The sequence below is a fragment of the Papio anubis genome, chromosome 10 (genome assembly GCF_008728515.1).
Source record: "Papio anubis isolate 15944 chromosome 10, Panubis1.0, whole genome shotgun sequence".
NCBI classification, from domain to species: domain Eukaryota; kingdom Metazoa; phylum Chordata; class Mammalia; order Primates; family Cercopithecidae; genus Papio; species Papio anubis.
This window is the reverse complement of record NC_044985.1, coordinates 66,763,663-66,783,663: the sequence shown is the minus strand read 5'-3', so window position 1 is coordinate 66,783,663 and position 20,001 is coordinate 66,763,663. Positions and strand designations below refer to the sequence as shown.

Sequence of the window (20,001 nt, the reverse complement as noted above, 5' to 3'; positions counted from 1 at the left end):
ATACACAATCCAGGCCAGGTACAGTGGCTCAAACCGTAATCCCAGCACTTTGGGAGACCAAAGTGGGTGGATCACTTGCGTCAGGAGCTCGAGACCAGCCTGACCAGCGTGGTTAAACCCCGTCTCTACCAAAAAAATACAAACTTAGCTGGGCATGGTGGCACATGCCTGTAATCCCGGCTACTTGGGAGGCTGATGCAGGAGAATCACTTGAAGCTGGGAGGCAGAGGTTGCAGTGAGCCAAGATCACGCCACTGCACTCCAGCCTGGGCAGTAAGAGCAAAACTCTGTCTCAAATAATAATAATATCATTAAGAGCAAAACTTCACCTCAAATAATAATAATAATACACGATCCATTATTAACAAATTCTATCAAGGCTTCATGTGACATTTAATGGCTGAAAACTAAACAGGACTCAGCAAAATAAAATGTATTTAAATACATGCTTTTTTGTGAAAGAAGGCTCATCCAGTGATACTGACCATAGAGAGAAACTATACATCACTCTCATATTTAAGAGGGTTCTGCCTGCCTTGGTTGGCTTCAAAGAGCTCACTGTAAGTTAATTATATTTAGACTGGTTCTCAGCAGAAGCAAAGAGTTCATAACATCACAAGTGATGGCATCTTGTCAGGGTGTAAGCAATCTCAAAACATAACTTGCATTTATCACTTCTACTTTTTGCTCATGACAGCACATGAAAGCCTGCCTTCTCAAATGCACAGATGTGCTCAATATGCACTTTCCATCTATGCTTGCTCTCTATAATGTGTATTTAAGAAGAGCTCAAGACTTTTAAAAATAAAATCTACATGGCAATGGTATCTTCTAAGTCATGAAAAACTATTTGGAAACTATCAGGCCAGGCACGGTGGTTGACGCCTGTAATCCTAGCACTTGGGAGGCTGAGGCGGGAGTTTGAGATCAGCCTGGGCAACATGGCAAGACTCCTGTCTCTACAAAAAAAAAAAAAAAATTAGCCAGAGGTGGTGGCGCACAGCTGTAGTCTCAGTCACTCAGGAGACTGAGGTGGGAGGATTGCTTGAGCCCAGGAGGTAGAGGCTGCAGTGCATTGTGTTCATGCCACTCCACTCTGGCCTGGGTGACAGAGCAAGACCCTGTCTCGAAAAAAAAAAGAAAAGAAACGAAACTGTGCTAATTAATTAAGTATACCTTATTCTGAAGAAAAAATCAAAATCTTTAAGCAAATTTACAATGTACAGAGCTCAGTCCTACAAATATGGAGACATTAAAGAAAAAAGAACCTATTCAAAGGCCAAAGATAAAACTGTAAATGACTGTGCGTTTCCTAAAAGTATATTTAAAGTTTCTTACAAAACCATAACCCTTCTCCCCTAAAAAATATGTTCTCTGGTAGAATACTGAAGTAGAAAACAGACCACTGAACAATGATCTCGCAGTATCAAACATTTTCTCAAACAATTATGACACAGGATCAAAAAACAGAATGCTAGGCACCCAGGACAAAAAGCACAAAATGTAAGAGAATAGCTCACCTATTCAAAGAACCAAAGCTCACAAGAATGTATGAGAGAACATCTATACATGAAAGAAAGAAAGAAAGAAAGAAAGAAAGAAAGAAAGAAAGAAAGAAAGAAAGAAAGAAAGAAAGAAAGAAAGAAAGAAAGAAAGAAAGAGAGAGAAAGAAATGCAGATAATAGAATTGAAAAAAACAAAATGAGGCCGGACGCAGTGACTCACGCCTGTAATCCCAGCATTTAGGAAGGCCAAGGTGGGTGGGTCACCTGAGGTCAGGAGTTCAAGACCAGCCTGGCCTACATGGTGAAACTCCGTTTCTATTAAAACTACAAAAATTAGCCAGGCATGGTGGCAGGCACCTATAATCCCAGCTACTTGGGAGACTGAGGCAGGAGAATCGCTTGAACCCAGGAGGCAGAGGTTGCAGTGAGCCGAGATTGTGCCACTGCACTCCAGCCTGGGTGACAACAGCCAAATTATATCTCAAATAAAAAAAAAAAAAAAAGAAGAAGAAGAAGAAAGAAGAGGAAGAAAACAAAATGAAAAGTGTATATTTTTCATAAGAGAACACAGGAATTTTGTGAATAGTGTAGCCACTATATAAATATTGTATAAACCTTCAGATACTGGTTATCTCTTTTGGGAGATTTAAGGTATTCATTTTTAATCTTAAAAAGATTCTTTAAAAAGAAATTTACTTCCCTCTGAAATAGTAAGTTAAGTAGCACTTCAAGCTTTTCCTTAATAAAAACCATTGCTGGAACAGAAAAATAGGCTTATTAATTAAATGATTCTCTCCATGCTCTAAATACACATTTTAAATGTACACCTTTTTCTTCTAGAGAAAACAATGATTACTAATAATTTGTTGTTTTCCCTTAGCAATTTAAAAAAGCATTTAACCACACATTATAATAACAAAGAGAAAGTAATGACATTTGAAATTTACTTATACAGTAGGTCAGGACATTCAAATTGACCTCCATTTATGCATAAAAAAGGCAAGAGAAAAAAGGGAGTTTTGCTACTCTCCAAAGAAGGGAAAAGATGGCTATAGAAGCCAGTTCAGAAACTACAGTTGTCCATTGTCTGCTATAAGGCAACTCAAGAACTGTTCTCCTGTATTCTGTCACACTTATTGCTTTCTTTGCCCTCTTGATATATACGAAGCTGCTCCATGAAGCCAGAATTTGGACATATGGAAGGTCTTGCATTTTTCACCAAAGAAAAAGCACTGGTAAATGAGGTTTGTTCAGAATTCATCAGGAAGCCTATTACAATTGCAGCAGCCCTGGAAACTCCTGCATTACAATGAACAAGAACAACTCCATCCTAAAAAAAAAAAAAAAAAAAAAAAAAAAAAATCTTCATTATTTATTTGAGAAAGATTATTAAATCAATTGCACATTCTTATACTACTCGAAATTATAAAGTAAATATTCAATTTTATCAATTTATTTGATTCAACTTATTTGATTACTGAAATAAAATTCATTACCCGCAACAAATGGAAACTCAGTCAATCAATCAATTAACCTATACCTCCCTTACCTACTAACCCATGATTGAAATGCTTTAATGATGTTTGGAATTCTGAAACAGTATCTTTCATTAAACTAAAGTAATCCAGTAAAGAACACATTAAAACCTAACAACTTAGTAGCCAAATGTTTCGGTAAAGTACACATAAAACCTAACAACTTGGTAGACAAGTGTATACAAATAAGAAAAAAACCACAGGAAATATATGTGAAAACATAAAATCATAACTATAAACTAAACAGAAAGCCAGAAATACTCCAGAGTATACTTAGTGTTCTCATAAATAAGCTAGTGTCAGTGGCTTGCAAATCTGTTTAAATAATCAGCAAGGAAAAAATGTTCCACCCTTGGACATATTTTATTCTGGGAGGAAGTTACTTAAAAATATTTACACTTATGAGGTAGTAAAATGTGACACAAATAGTTCATAACAATGTGAAGTGGAAAAGGTAATCAGACACCAGCATGAGGTCAATAAATGAAAAAACGTTTCAGGTAACTTGCAAATGATACTTTCCAAGTGAAAACAGACACAGCGCAAGACCAGTGCTGATGGGGGCAATATTGTATTAATAATGAATGTGATAGATCTGATGGGACAGCATTGATACAGCTTGGTCCATCTGAAGCCTTTAAAAAGTTAATGATCTAAATTGAAACATGGTGAACCGTGAGCATACCCTCCAGAATTAGACATTTTAGTTACTTCATTTCCTGATTCTTTATTTGGTACAACACAAAAAACGATGAGAGCAGGAGGAAAAAAATATGCTACCAAAAACCCTCTACCCAGAGCACATATTAACAATACTACTGTTATGACTCATCAGATTATTTTACTTCTGCAAGGCAGTTTTCTGATTCATACATCTGTTGCAAAACTCCTTTCCTTGATCTGCTGTAACAAACTTGCAAGTGCATCTCTTTTCAAGAAAGCCAAATTTTTAATAACAAAATTAGTTAACATTTTGAAAATCCTCATATAAAAAAGGACAATATCAATTGCTTTCTTTTTTCACATCTTACATTACTATGGGATATACTGTTTTCTATAGATATTTATGACTCCTTTTCAAACTTTGACAGTTTCTATATAAGAAAAGCAAAACACAAATATTCACTATACACCTTGGAAACTTTTCTCATTTTGTAGCAATAGCCCATTTTTACAAAACTTAAGATGTTTAAAAATTATATTAAGGTAACTGATGAAAATTATTAATGAACTTCATTTAGCATAAAACAAATTAATTAGATACTCCAAAGAAACTTGCAATCATAAGTTTAATAAGCAAGAGATACCCTTCAATGTCACTTTTAATATTTCCTGCTTATATACTAGTCGGCTTTACTTTATGATCCATACATAGGCTTTTGAACATGAAACTAGTTTTATTTTCAGTCTTACACAATGTGCATCCAATTTTAGCTAATGTTTTAAAATGATATTATTTTCTTCTTCTTTCTACTTTATATAATAGCTGTTTTTCTACAGCTTTTCAATTTACCTACTTTCTACCTTTTGATTATTCGTTAGATATCATATTGTCCTTGAAAGTATTTCCAGAGAAATTATTGGCTTTGTATCCCTTTTTCAGGGCTCAAAACAGTAACAAACAATTTATAAAGCATTTTTTTTTTCTTTGCATTTGCTGTTGTCCTATGCCTAGAAGACCTTTGCTCTTCTTGGTACAGCTAATTCTGACTTCTGTTCTAAGACTGCCTCTTTCCAAGTGAAATGAAGGCAGGAGGAATGTCTTGGCCATCTTTGTATGCCTAGTAGTTAGTGCAATTCTTGGCATACAGTAGGTATTCCGTAACTGTTTGCTAAGTGAATAAATTTGTTCTGCATTTCTGAAAGGAAAGTGTTCTTTCAAAAATTCAAAATCACCATTTTGCTATGGGCAAGTAGTAACTTATAGGCAGATAGTAATTATGCTATGTTATTTCCATTTCACAGAGTTGTCTTTGTTCTTGTGCCGTTATAGTTTTCAACTAGATCGCAAGCTCCTGGAGGGCAGCAATGTGTATCCCTCACATCTTCTCAGAATAAGTAATTAATATTCCTTAACGGTAACTGAGCCAAGCCCAGGTGTTTTTCCTTACATTTAACTTCCATTAAAACTTTAGCATCTCCAGGCACAGTGGCTCACACCTGTAATCCCAGCATTTTGGGAAGCTGAGGCAGGTGGATCACAGGTCAGGAGTTTGAGACCAGCCTGGCCAACATGGTGAAACCCCATCTTTACTAAAAATACAAAAATTAGCTGGGCATGGTGGTGGGTGCCTGTAATCCCAGCTATTTGGGAGGCTGATGCAGGAGAATCGCTTGAACTCAGGAGGCAGAGGTTGCAGTGAGCTGAGATCGTGCCACTGCACTCCAGCCTGGTTGATGAGTGAGACTCTGTCTCAAAACAAACAAACAAACAAACAAACCAAAAACAAAAACTTGGGCATAAGCACTACTCATAATAGCAAAGACATGGAATCAACTCAATGCCGATCAATGATAGTCTGTATAATGAAAATGTGGTACATATACCCCATGGAATACTATACAGCCATAAAAGGAATGAAGGGACATAGATGGAGTTGGAGCCATTATCCTTAGCAAACTAACACAGGAACAGAAAACCAAAGACTGCATATCTCACTTATAGATGGAAGCTGAACAATGTGAACACATAGACACATGGAAGGGAACAACACAAACTGGGGGCCTGTCAGGGTGGGGTGGGGTAGGAGGAGGGAGAGCATCAGGAAAAATAACTAATGCATGCTGGGCTTAATACCTAGGTGATGGGTTGGTAGGTGCAGCAAATCCCCATGGCACACATTTACCAATGTAACAAACCTGCACATCCTGTACATGTGCCCCAGAACTTAAAAAAACCTTGGGTATAATGTGATAGTCTGCAAGTGCCTGACAGCCACCTATGATGAAATAAGAATTCTGCAGTGGAATGAAAATCAACTGTCACTAAAAATATACTCCTTAGTTCAGTGTTTGGGTGGGGTGGGGGAGTAGCCAAAATCTCTCAAAGAACTAAGCAATGTCTTGGTTTATATTCAGGCACAACCTTCTTATCCTGCAGAGATGTGGTAGCAAACCGGACAACACTATGAGGAGCACAGGTCACAACAGTCCACTCATGACTATCCACAGTAGTAGAGGTGAATGTAAATATGACAAACACAAAAAAAGTGATGGGTAGGCTGCTTTGAAACAAACTGGAAGAAGTAAGGCAAGAGAATTAGGGTCTGGCAGCAGGGAACCTAAGGCTGTTTCACGCAGACTTCCTAGAATTAAATTCAAAGGAAAACCCTAACTTTCCACACCTAAGTAACAAAAGGACCAGAGGGCTACTGCCTTTGCAAACCCCCCACTTTTTCTGCATGCAGATGGGAAATTTGCTGTCCACAACCAATCATACTGATTGCAGGCCAAGTCTTCGTTTGCATAGAAGTGTAACTTTGTAACTTCACCCTAGCCTCTCATTGGTTGCTTTTTGCAAGCAATCAGATGTTTGCACAGGAGCCTGACCTTTGTAACTTCACTTCAGCCTCTGGTTGGCTGCTTTCTCTAACCAATCAGACTGATTGCAGGATACCACTTCCTTTACATGAGGTGAGCATGAAGTGGCCATTGGGAAACTTCTAGCAGATATTTGGACTCAAGAAGTTTCTGTATCCTGTCCCTTGGGCCGCTGCTTGGGCCTGCTCCCAAACTGTGGAGTGTGCTTTCGCTTTCAATAAATCCCTGCTTTCACTCTTTCGCTCCATTCTTTCTTTGCTTCGATGGGCGTTCTGTCCAATTCTTTGTTCAAAATGCCAAGAACCTGGACAACTTGCAGTCATGACCCTCTATTGGTAACAGAAGCATCTAAAAACTCAGTGAATTTAGGTACTTATTTAGACCCATAATGTTTCTCTAACGAACTTTTACTTATATTGAACAAAAAACTACAAACAGCTTACATGTCTCACAGTAGGAAATAAGATAAATTATAGAATCACCAACTACCATAATACTGTGCAAAAATTTTAAATGATTTGAATCATTAAGTATAAAAAGCAGGCTATACAGAGGGGACCAGGGCCGGAGATGGGACCAGGAAGGAACTGAGGACCAAGAAGCGCAAATATCAGCATCCAGGACCAGAGTGGCTGCCCGAAGGTCCGGATCTCACGTGTGATGTCACCCTGTCAGTCCTCCCCTCCTGAGCAGGGATCTAAGAATGTGCCAAGAGTCCTGCTGGCCTCAGCCAGGTGGGCCTGTACATAGGGTCCATGTGCAATAGGGAGGGACATCTTCTATTTTTTGCTGCCCCCTCCCAGCCCACTGTCTGGGGCAGGGGGAGAAGGTATTTTCAAGATGAAGCACAGGTACCACAAATAAAAGTCATGAAGTTGCAAAAAAAAAAAAAAAGGCAGGCTATAAAAAAAAAAAGGCAGGCTATAAAAAAAAAGGCAGGCTATAAAAGAATATAAACTGTATGATACTATTTTTATAAAAATATATATACAGGTCTAGAAAAATATATCAAAATGCTAACAATGGTTATATCTAAGTGTGGAAGTATCTTAATTTTTTCCATTTTTTTCTACAAAGAACATGGACTACTTACATCATGTTTTTAAAATCGTATCTTATAAATAACAAACATAAAATATGAAATATACATTGTCATACTTTGTACCTTTTGCACGTAAAAAGAGGGGACAAATAAATTTAGTTTCTAAAAGGACTCTGGGCTATAAAAGTTACCATTACTGTTCCTCTCAGGTGTATTTCTGTCCCTTTAGGCATAAAGGAAGGACAGAGAAACCAAACAGAGTTTTGCAAGTATAGAGGGAAATGAGGAAAGACTTGGGAAATGGAAACCATTCCACTTGGCAATGGTATGTAAAAAGATAAAAACAACAAACTAGGCCTAGAAAGGTAGTTTTGAAACATGTAATTCACTGAGTAATTAAATTTAACAATATTTGAATATAAAATAGACAAAGGCATGAAGAGATCTTTTCTAAAACAAATGAAAAAAATTCAAGAATTCTATTGCTAAAACTAAATATATATTAGCCTTCCAGGCATGATGGCTCATGCCTATAATCCCAGCACTTTGGGAGGCTGAGGCAGGTGGATCAATTAACATCAGGCACTTGAGACTATCCTGGCCAACATGGCAAAACCCCGTCTCTACTAAAAATACAAAAATTAACCAGGCGTGGTGGCACACACCTGTAATCCCAGCTACTACGGAGGCTGAGGCAGGAGAATCACTTGAGCCCAGGAGGCGGAGTTGCAGCAAGCTGAGATTGTGTCAATGCACTGAGTTTTCAGGGCAGGCAAATACTGGCTGACGTTAGGATCCCAGTATAAAACATAAGGCTTGAGAGGGTAGAACATATTGCTGAAATCTAATTCATCTTATCAGAAACATTTTCTGCAACTCCTCAGATTCTTGTGGTGCCGCCATCTCACAGACCCTCTCAGCACACTCCACCTCAGGTACCAACTCCATGGCTGACTGCTCTCCCCTTAGGTCCATTCACTTTTGCCTGTCAAAGAAGGAGCTCTTCTTCAATGGTGTCCACAGCATAGACAGGCGTACTCTGAGTCCTCGATTTTCTATTTTTCAACTTGGTTGAAAAGTTGTATTACAGGGTGTTAGATTTGGCTTTGAGATGGCCGCTGAAGGAGTGGAATGTTATAACCCAGAATTGTGGGGTTGGTTATATCCCCACTGGCAAACTTTGACCAATGGGAAACAGAAGCTGACAGGAAGCCAGGCAGATAAATTCTCTCTCCTTCCTCCCTCCCAGGCTGGGTTGAGGTACAGTTTCTTGGTACTGCCTGTCCAGAGATATTTTGGGTGGTAGGGTAGCTATACCTGCTGAATAGCCAACAGTCAGCTCACTGTGCAATGAGCCCAGCAGGATAAATGCATCACTTTGTATTCCTTCTCGTCCCACCTTGAATCACTTTCCTTTCTTGCCACTCTCACTGCCTACAGATTGTACCTCTCAAATTAAGCATCAGCTCTAAATCCTCATCTCAAGCTTTGTTTTTAGGAAACCCAAGCTAAAATCCACTCTAATTTACTGGCCCAAATTAAGGCAAACTTTATTTTTAAATTTATTTAAAATTCCACGCTTATTAGAATATTCAATCTCTTGCTTTTCTTTCTAGATAGTATTACCCTGTCTAATTTTTACTTGCAATATTTACATCTCTTCTAATGTTAATATGAATATGGATGATATCTACACTTTCCCATCTCTGGCATATTCTACATCTCCTTAAAGAAGGAGCTAATACAGAAATATCATTTTTATTTTTAAAACTATTAACTCACACACTGGAATGTTACAATCCAGAGCCTGTAAATTTTTTCACAAGAAAACAGAATGGCCAATATTAGGCTTTGAATTAGAAGACCTCTTCCTTGGCCACGTGCAGTGGCTCACACCTGTAATCCTAGCACTTTGGGAGGCCCCGGCGGGCAGTCTGCCTGAGCTCAGGAGTTTGAGACCAGTCTGGGCAATACAGTGAAACCCTATCTCTACTAAAATACAGAAAATTAGCCAGGTGTGGTGGTGTGCACCTGTAGTCCCAGCTACTTGGCAGGCTGAGGCAGGAGAATCACTTGAACCCGGGAGGTGGAGGTTGCAGTGAGCCGGAGTTTGCAGTGTGCCGAGATCATGCCACTGTACTCCAGTCTCACAACAGAGCAAGACTCCGTCTCAAAAAAAAAAAAACCACAAAAAACAAACAAACAAAAACCCTCTTCCTTTGCTTCCATTCAAATACAGTCATGCATCATTTAACAGTGGTGATGCATTCTGAGAAATGTGTTGTTAGGCAGTTTCTTTGTGCTGTAAACATCACAGAGTGGACTCACACAAACTAGAATGGTATGGCCTATTGCTCCAAGGCTACAGATCTGTTCAGCATGTTACTGTACTAACTTGTAGGCAACTGTAACACAATGGTATGTATTTGTGTATCTAAACATACCTAAACATAGAAAAGGTATGGTAAAAATATATTATTATAATCTTATGGAACCACCATCATATATGCAGTCCAAACATCATTATGCAGCGCATGACTGTATCTGCTATTAAAGTTGATGAACAGTAGAATGGAATAGTTTTATATTTTCCAGGTAGTCTAGTGGAAAGGTAAGTAGAACAGTGCTAGGCACCTAAGGCATTCAATAAATATTACCAAATGAAAGGAAAGAAGGGAGACAGGGAGAGAAAATGGGAAGGAGAGAAGGTAGAAGGGAGAGAAGGTAGGCCAGAGTTCGATTAAACCTGATTGTAATCTTGTCATTGTTAGGTGTTCCAGAAGAGTTATTTCTCTCTGTAAATGCTTCTACTTTCCCACCTACGTATCTTACGTAAAATCTGTGAGAATTATTTGCTGACTAAAAATGACGCTATTTCAAGGAATAATTATTGATAACAGCCAACCTAGAAACTTTGCCTGTCAGAATGTTGACTTGAATCCAATAACAAGATTGAAGTACTATATGGCATTGGCCATTGGTCTTCTAACTTCAGAAAACCAACAGACAGCTTCTGATCAGCATTTTCATACAATCTAAGTAAAGCAATACACATTTAGTCCTTAGAGTGCCTTAAAATTTTACTGCTAAAAATGCAGTTTCACAATAACTATCTCATTCATTAAAATGAAATGCATGTTAATCATCATAAATACACTAACAAGTCTAGAGCAGTCTCTGTTTTATAGTCCCCCTGAATATCTTGCAGACTGGTCAGAGGTCAGGTGGCTATAAACCCTCAAAGGAAATCTAACTACATGTTTACAGACGAAAACTCAGTAAGTAGAGGATTTTTATCTCTGAACATTTCTCAGTAAGGCATAGGAAAATGAGAAACTGAATTAATGTTAAAACTAAGTATCTTATTGAAAAAAGAGCAATTAACCAAATAATTGTAGGAAATAATGAAACATTGTTAGAAGGGAAATTTCATAATGGTTTTTTAGAGATTCATTATAAAAACAATAAAGATTGGGTAATGGATCCATACTTTCAAATTTCTGCTTCTGAAGAACTATGGATCAAAACAAAACTCACCTTTCTTTTTGCTTCTTCAATAAATTCAAAACATTCTGGAAAATAAGACAGGATGTTGGTTTCAGGCAGATCCAATATAGAAATGCTCTTATATGTAAAGTCACTGAGGAAAGCATTTTCAACTCCATATGCAACATTAAGAATATGAGTCACCTTAAAGAGAAAGAAAAAAGATGATTTTTTAAAATCCCATGAATTAGGTTATCTAAAAAGAGACTGGGGTGTTGTGTTGACATCTATAACAAGAAAGGTAAAAAATTTAAATGCGACTCACTTGATTGATAATACTTCTTCAACCCACACCAGAAGTGCTCCTTCTACTATATGTTCTCTCTCTCTCTCCCCCGCACCCTTTTTTTTTAACTTATTATTATCATCATGTAGAGACAGGGTCTCTTTCTGTCACCCAGGCTGGAGTGCAATGATGCAATCATAGGTCACTGCAATCTTGAACTCCTGGGCTCAGGTGATCCTCCCGCCTCAGCCGCCCAAGTAGCTGGGACTACAGGAGTATACCACCACACTCAGCTAATTTTTTTTTTTTTTTTTCAGAGAGGGGTCTCGCTTTTTTTGCCCAGGCTGGTCTTGAACTCCTGGCCTCAAGTGACGTTCCCACTTCCGCCTCCCACAGTGCTGGGATTACAGGCGTGAGCCACCACACCTGGACTATATATTCTCATAGCCCTGGACTTGCCCTATTACAGCTCATACCACTTAGAGATTATTTGTCTCCTTCATTGCACTAGAAACTACATGAGGGTAGGGACCATGTTTAACTTAGTGTTATAAGCGAATGAGCAGTGAGTTTAGCAGAAAATGCTTAAAATCTTTGTTGAATTAATCTGTGAATATCCATATAAAAAACTTAAATAGGAGAAGTATATCAGTAGTACACAACTTCCCTTTCAAGAATTATTTCCCTATTTTCCTTCATATTCTTTACTTAATGAAATGGTTCTCCAGGATGACTGCACATTAGAGTCACCTGATGAACTCTTAAAAACTATCAATACCACAGGGTCTCATACCCAGAGATTCTGATGAACTAATCTGGCTGAAAAGTAAGGGGAGGGGTGGTTGTAAAAAATTTTCTTTCAGGTGGTACATTTGAGCAACCTCCTCCTCTTCCATCTATGTATTTGAGCCCCTTTTCCTAGAGTCCACCAAACATGTGGAAGAAAGCCATGTAGAAAGTCCATTAAGATAATCCAGAGGCTGAGAATCACTTGAACCCAGGAGGTGAAGGTTGCAGTGAGCCACGGTTATGCAACTGTGCTCCAGCCTGAGCAACAGAGCGAGACTCCATCTCAAAAAAAAAAAAAAAAAGAAAAAGAAAAAAAAAACTAACAACTTTGTCACATCTGTACTTCCCCTCTGCCTTCTGATTACAATGAAGGACGTGCTCATGCATCTTCAATAAGGCTCATTCCAGAATCTGTGCTTGGAGTCACAGTGCTTCCTACTTTCTTGGCATCTCCCTATAGTCATAATTCTTGCTTTTCTGTATCTTCAATTTCTTCTTCTACCATCAGCCTTAAAATACGCTGAAAGCTCTCCCATCCCCCTCCTCACCTATAGCTCCTCTCTCTCTTTTTTTTCCCCTTGCCATCACTTCCTCACTTCTCAATCTTTTGCAATACAGCTTTGGCCTCCAATTCAAATGAAACTGTTTCCACCAAATGCACTAACAACCTCTCTGTCACCAAGTCCCATGAACATAATTTAGGCCTAATCATACTTAAACTTCTGCAGCATCTGACATTGCTGACTCTCTCCTCCTTAAAACACTATTCTCTTTGGCTTCCACGACACCACCTTTTTGTTTTACCTTCTTTTGGCCTCTTTTGGATCCTCCTTTCCCACTGCAGACTCTTCTTCCTTTGATCATTCCATATAGGGTGATATTCCTCAATTTATCAGTTCTATGATAAGATTCTGTTATAGGCCCTCTTCTCTCTTACTTTATACTTTTCCCCAGGCAGCTTCATCTATTCTAATGATTTCAGTAACTATTTAAAAGCTGAAGATTCCTAAATCTGTATATTCACCTCTATTCTGAACTTCAGACCCTACATATCCACCCACCTAGATGATCCACATCACCCAAAATCTAACATGTTCAAAACTGAGCATACAGTTTTTCCTTCAAAGCCTGTTCCTTCTACGCTGTTTTCAATCTCATGGAACAATAACCTTACTTAGTTACCAAAGAAAGTGAGACATCAGCCTTGACTCCTCCTTCTCCCTTAGCCCCACTCCCTATCCTGCCTCGTAAGTAATCAAATTGTAAGAATTCTACCCCCTAAAACACCCCTCACAGCTATGTAATTCTATCTCCACTACATCTTAATCTCAGCCATTGTCATCTTTTCCTTAGATTACTGCAATAGCTTTATAACCAGTTTCCCTATCTCTAACTTGAGCAACCCTCCAATGGATTTTCCACACTGCTTCTAATGAGAAATCTTTCTAAATTGCAAATTTGATCCTGTTACATCTCTGGGTAACTTCTCAGTGGCTTTCCACAGTCTTTTGGATCAAGTCCAAACAACTAACTCTGGCTTACATGGCCTTTTGGGATCTGGCTCATGCTTACCTCTCTCTCTGGTCTTGTCGCTTAGTGCCCTTCTTTCTCACACTCTCTATTCCAGGGCCACTGAACTTTTCTGTCCCTAAAAGCATCAGCCTTTCTCTTGCTTCTTGGCCTTCACACATATCTTTTATTCTGTGTGAACACTTTTCTTCTCTTTTTTTTTTTTTTTTGAGATAGAGTCTTGCTTTGTCACCCAGTCTGGAGTACAGTAGCAAAATCATAGCACACTGTAATCTTGAACTCCTGGGGTCAACCAATCCTCCTGCCTTGGTCTCCAAAAGCACTGGGATTACAGGCTGTCTACTCCTTTCCCAGCCTCTTCAGAGAAATACTTCAATATCACTTCCTCCAGGAAGTCTCCCCTGACTCACCTATCCCCCAAAAAACAAACCAAACCAAACATGGGTTAAGAGCATCATCTCCTCTGCACTTCTATAGCACCCTGCACTTCCCCATCAAAGCACACAAATGCTGTTCTGTAGCTGCTTGTCTGTCTTCCCTGTCTGCCCCTTACGTCATAGACTTCAAGTGAACAAGAATCTCTTGCACTCCTTCAACTACAGCAATTCTATGACCTGAAACAGTGCTCAACAAAATGGTAGAGGGCTAAAAATTCTTTTGAGTAAATATGTAATAAATCACATCAGTTGTATGGAGTAGAGTGGCTGGAAATGGCATTACAGAAGACGTGGTATGTGAGTTGGGACTTAAGGCCTGGGCAGTCTTGGACAAATAGAGATGAGGGAAAGCCTGTCCCACACAGAGAGGAACTCCATAAACACAGGCAAGAAAGACATGCCTCCAAGGTCAGGCTCATGAGGGTACATGAAGGAGATCAAGAAGAATGTAAAACTGGAAAGATAGATTACAGATCCACATATTTGAATTATGTGCCAATTATTTTTCAACTCTATTAAAATGATAGCCAAAATGTTACCAAGTAAACTCCATAATGTACCAAAGATGCACCAATACAGTTTTTCCTAAATAAAACAACTAAAATATTCTGTGTATATGGTGCCAAACTTAAAGCATATTTTTACCTTGTTCTTTTTCAGTGTATCCAAATCATGAGCAGCGTCTTGTGACCCTAGAAAAAATAAATGATACCACCTTGAACATAAATATAATCATCTTGACCTTTTATATAAATTTGTACAGCCATTCTGTTATTAAAAAAAAAAAAAAGACGAACAACTTGGAAGGACCTTAGTCCAACTTTCTGAAGGCCAATTTGATGAGAGTCATCCTACATAAACTCTTGGACTCTGAAATCCTACTTCTAAAAATTTGTCCTAAAAGTTACAGATGTTGCAAAGATTAGCTGTAAGAATGTTCACCATAGTATTGTTTGTAATATAAACAAAACAAAAACAAAAGAACAGCAAAAGCCCAATAGCTGTTGCATTAAATAAAAAATGGTACAATTGCGTAGTGAAACACATACAGCCATTACCACCATTAGAAATAAGAAACGTAAGCCTGAACAACATTGTGAGACTCTCTCTATAGAAAAAAAATTTTTTTTTTAATTAGCCAGGCATGGTAGTGTGTGCCTGTATTCCCAGATATTCAGAAGGCTAAGGCAGGAGGATCCCTTGAACCTAGGAATTTGGGGTTACAGTAAGCTATGGTTATGCCACTGCATTCCAGCCTGGGTGACACAGCAAGAAGAAGAAAGAAAAGGAAAAGGAAAAGAGAAGAAGGAGAAAGGGAGAGAGGGAGGAACGGAGGGAAGGAGGAAGGAAGGAAGAAAAGGAAGGGAAGGAAAGCAAAGAAAGAGAGGGAGAGAGAGAAAGAAGAAATGTGGTCAAATATTTATAGCATGTAAACATGTTCTTGGCCAGGAGTGATGGCTCCTGCCTATAATCCCAGCACTTTGGGAGGCTCGGACAGATAGATCACTTGAGGTTAGGAATTCAAAACCAGCCTGGCCAACATGACAAAACCCCATATCTACTAAAAATACAAAAATTAGCTGGGTGTGGTGGTGCACACCTGTAATCCCAGCTATTCAGGAGGCTGAGGCATGAGAATTGCTTGAACCTGGGAGGTGGAAGTTGCAGTGAGCAAAGATCGTGCCATTGCATTCCAGCCTGGATGACAGAGCAAGACTCCATCTCAGAAAAAAAAAAGAAAGAAAGAAAGAAAGAAAAATGTTATCAATGTATCTGGTGATAAAAGCAGGTTACAAAATACTATCATCCATTTTTGTAACAAAAAATATGTATGTGCTTAAAAAATGGACAGGAAGTATATATAGAACAAAACGTTAATAGTGGGGTTGCAGGTGATTTTTTTTCTTCTTTATGCTCACTCTGACTTTTTACAATAAACATCTCTTTATTTTGTAACTTAAAAAAGGATATTACAAAAACCATACACCCACAAGACGACTTCGTGCCAGTCGGTTTGGGAACACCCAGTAGCTTAGAGCAAATGCTGTTGGCCTGCAGGATCCCACCCACACTCCATGTACCACTAGGGCTGTGCCCTTCTACAATCTTTCTGTCACAGCCGGCTTCCCAGATCTCCCACACTTGGAAACTGGCTCTAGTTAATAAGCAAGTTCATATGGAGAATAACTAGTTCAAATAAAGTGAGTTTCACAGTTTAAAGATTTCAAGCATTTTACTTTCCTGAATTAGGTTCTATTTCATAAACTTTTTTTTTAAGCTACGTATCTGGGAATTCAGTCAACTTTGTAAATGTGATTTTAGGTAGCAGAAAGGCCAGCAAGTATGCTGTTTGGCCAATATCCTCTTGATAATACCAAGCTTACAGGTTCCTTACTGAACTCACATTCAGCTTTATTCTACTTAAAAGTTAGCCTATCAAAATATTAACATTTGTTAAAGCTGAATGGTGTATACATAATGGTCTATTAGTTTCTGTAATTTTCTACAAATTTGAAATACTTCATTTCTTTAAAAAATTCTGTTTTCTAATGTAGAAAGCCCTAACCAACTCCAGGGGAAAAAATAGGTTCAAATAATTGAAACTTGGTGGTTTAGTCAGGCGCGGTGGCTCATGCCTATAATCCCAGAACTCTGGGAGGCCAATGCAGGCAGATTGCTCAAGCCCAGGAGTTCAAGACTAGCTTGGGCAACATGGTAAAATCACATCTCTACAAAAAGTACAAAAAAATTAGCCAGGCATGGTGGTGTGCACCTGTAGTCCCAGCTATTCAGAGGCTGAGGTGGGAGGATCGCTGGAGCCTGGAAGGTGGAGGTTGCAGTGAGCCAAGATTATGCCACTGCACTCCACTCTGGATTTATTTTGAGACCCTATCTCAAAATAAATAAATAAATAATAAATATCTATCTGTCTATAATATATAATTTTCAAAGCCTAGGACAAAAATGCTATCTAAAATCTTTCATCCATTCTTTAAATGGTTCAAGGACCTATGTAATATTTTTTAAATGCAATCATTTTTTAGAGTTTATAAACTAAAAAAGATTACATATTTACAACTCTTTGTTTTCTTTATTCACTACCAAAACCAAAAGTTGTTTGGCATGCGATGCTGGGAAGAAGCTGTGTCGCTTCGAGGAGGTGAAGGAAGCTCTTAGAACCAACCTGCAAACAACCCCAGTCTCCCAGACATAAACTAAGTCTGGTCAGAAACAACTCTTCCAACATTCATGTAGAAGAACTGTAGGTGGAACCACCCACGGGTCCTTCAGGAATGAGGCACTTGTAATTAGGCAGAAAAAGGTGCGCTTTCAGAAGAGGGGAGGTTGTTCCTGATGAAAGTATTCCATTTCCTGGTCTATTATTAGGGCTAGTTTCAGAAGTTCCTCCCAGGACTCTCCCACTATCCTGGGGAGGTTCCCAACCCCAATCTCAGAACACTACCTTGATCAGTTCACTTTGGATAAGTCCACAAATAATAATAATAGTAATAAGCAAAGTTCATGAAGACCCTAAATTGGTGAATGATATATGAAAATTCTACCATAATTATTCCAAGCCATGATTACTACAGTGGAAGCCAAAATAAATGAAAAATATGCTGCGGCATATTTTCTTTCCTAGATATGGTGAGCAAGGCCTAGGTGAACTTTTCAGATTACCTAAATAACTCAATTTTTCACTGTAAATGTCACAAGAATATGGTATAATTTTTCACGGGGCTGCAGAAACTAGTTAGAGACATTTATTTGGTGAATTTAAAGATAGCCTATGTAACAATTCATATAATATTTAATAACATATGTATACTGCAATTGATTTACATCAAAAACCTTTTACAACAACAACCACCTCAGGAGGATCCTATGACATAAGCAGATACTGTTACTTCATCTTTACAGATGGCTTTTTGGAGGACCAGAAAGGATAAATGGCTTGCACCAGCTAATCTAGTAAATTAGAGGCAGAGCAGGACTGAAAACTTGGTCTATGTGAGGCAGCCTCGTATAACAATGGACAGCAGGAGTCCATCAGACTTGGGCTTGATGCCTAGCTCTGTTACTTACTAGGTGTGTTACCTTGTGTAAATTATTTCACCAACTTTAAATCCTGGTTTCTATTTGTAAAACAAAGCTGATAATCCCTACTTCACAGGATTCTGCAAAGGAATGAGACACTAGGTGAACAATACCTGGGCTATTTGTCAGTCTTCTCTCTATTCAAGAATGCCTTCGCAGCATAGTGACACGTCATTTAGTCTTCCCAAGTCTTAATTTCTCTACTCATAAACAGAAATAATTCAGACGTACTTGAAAACATTCTTGACTATTTTTTTAAGAACACCATACCATATTCTTGCCAAATTAACAAGTTTGTACTTTTATGACCTTGCTTCGTTTGCTATTTGTGAACTATGCTTGTATAGGGACTCAGTATCCATAATGCGAAATAAATCATAAAATCTTCAGACTCATAGCTATAAAATAAAAGATCTCCTTCTCTTAAACACTCCAAAAACAGACACCATGAACAGACGTGGCCACAGGAGGCATGTATTCCGCACGGTTTATAAGAGCTGCGCAGGCCAGCAAGCACAGGACTATTTCAAGTATTAACTTTTCTATAACTTTAACCATTGTCACCTGTAGTTCTGCCTGATACATTCTTTTTTTTTTTTTTTTAAGCTGTATCTTTTATAATCCGAGAAAACACAACATCAATGTGTTATTCCCCAGAGAAGTTAGAGAAACGGGAAGAAAGCTTTGCTAAAATTCAAATATGCGGTGCCAAGTGCTACTAGAATAGCATCTATGCTTCTTATGGGTACACTGTGAGGCAGAAACGGCTGTAGCTGGCTAATGGAAGTTCCGTATCCAAAAAAGGAAACAGTTCAGCTTTTCGGCAGGATAGCTGATAATACAGACATTACGCATAAAGGGGGAAAATGAGAACGTAATCTGGCTAAAAGGACTCAATGATTCAGTGGCAAGTCGATATACTCACCTAGGAGCAACCATGGCTTAATAACGCCAACCTGCAGGTCCGAGCTAAGGTCCTGCACATAACCACAACCACCCCCACTGCTCGGCTCTACTTCTTCCACAACATGAATTCTGGCATCTTTCCATGTTTCTATAATTTTCTTTCCAGTTAGCGTTGTCACCCTGGTGCATTGCTTCCTGAGATTATTCCGGGAGAATGCTTTAATTTCCTGGTTAAGGGAGTGCATTACATGAGCAGAGGCTGGGAACAAATACAAACAAATTCAGCAGGCAGAGAGAAGGGCTGAACTGCTAGTCCCTTATTGCCCAGGTAACAAAGACAGCCTCAGAGGTGCTCGCCCATCCACGTAACAGCAGCAGCCACAAGCCGAGAGACTTAGTCGTCCAGCTCCGTTTCTCCCAGCGATGCAATGTAAGGCGAAATTTGATTGGTCATTGAGACACAAGTGCCGATTGGATGCTGTTTCTTCTTCCTGTCAGCTAGAAATCTGCATTTTCCCGAAAAGCTCAAGGGATCCACTGGGGGAGACTTCTTATTGTTGCTATTTAAATTTAGCTTTATAATACACGCAGAATGGTAAAATATAAGACTTCGTTGGAGAAAGGGATGACATGTCCTCGTTCTTTAAAGGCAGTGATTTTCTGATATATTCTGTTGGTGTCACTTACGGCAGCGACCATAGACGATCCGGGGTGACCTGTCTATCGCTACCGCTTGAATGAGACCGGCGGAGTCACCTTGCAAATCACCCTATGTCTCAAAGCCTTTCCTGCCCGTCTGCTTTCAGGCTAGTCCAGGAGGGCTAGAGCGGACTTTGTTTCTCGCTTC

General features: G+C 38.9%; 1 protein-coding gene across 2 annotated transcripts; it reads right to left on the bottom strand.

The window, feature by feature from the left end:
- Positions 1 to 2,432: 2,432 nt before the first annotated feature.
- Positions 2,433 to 19,776, bottom strand: DUSP19 (dual specificity phosphatase 19). Of its 2 annotated transcripts, XM_003907694.5 has the most exons (4): positions 19,174 to 19,776; positions 14,796 to 14,842; positions 11,160 to 11,312; positions 2,433 to 2,835 (listed from the first exon to the last, which is right to left on the bottom strand). In XM_003907694.5, exons 1-4 carry the CDS (start codon positions 19,397 to 19,399, stop codon positions 2,608 to 2,610), a joined length of 654 nt encoding a protein of 217 aa, XP_003907743.1. In that variant the 5' UTR covers positions 19,400 to 19,776; the 3' UTR covers positions 2,433 to 2,607. The 2 variants fall into 2 exon arrangements, with proteins under 2 accessions (XP_003907743.1, XP_017802189.1); XM_017946700.3 differs by lacking the exon at positions 2,433 to 2,835 and having other exon boundaries at positions 11,156 to 11,194.
- Between the last annotated feature and the right edge of the window lie 225 nt (positions 19,777 to 20,001).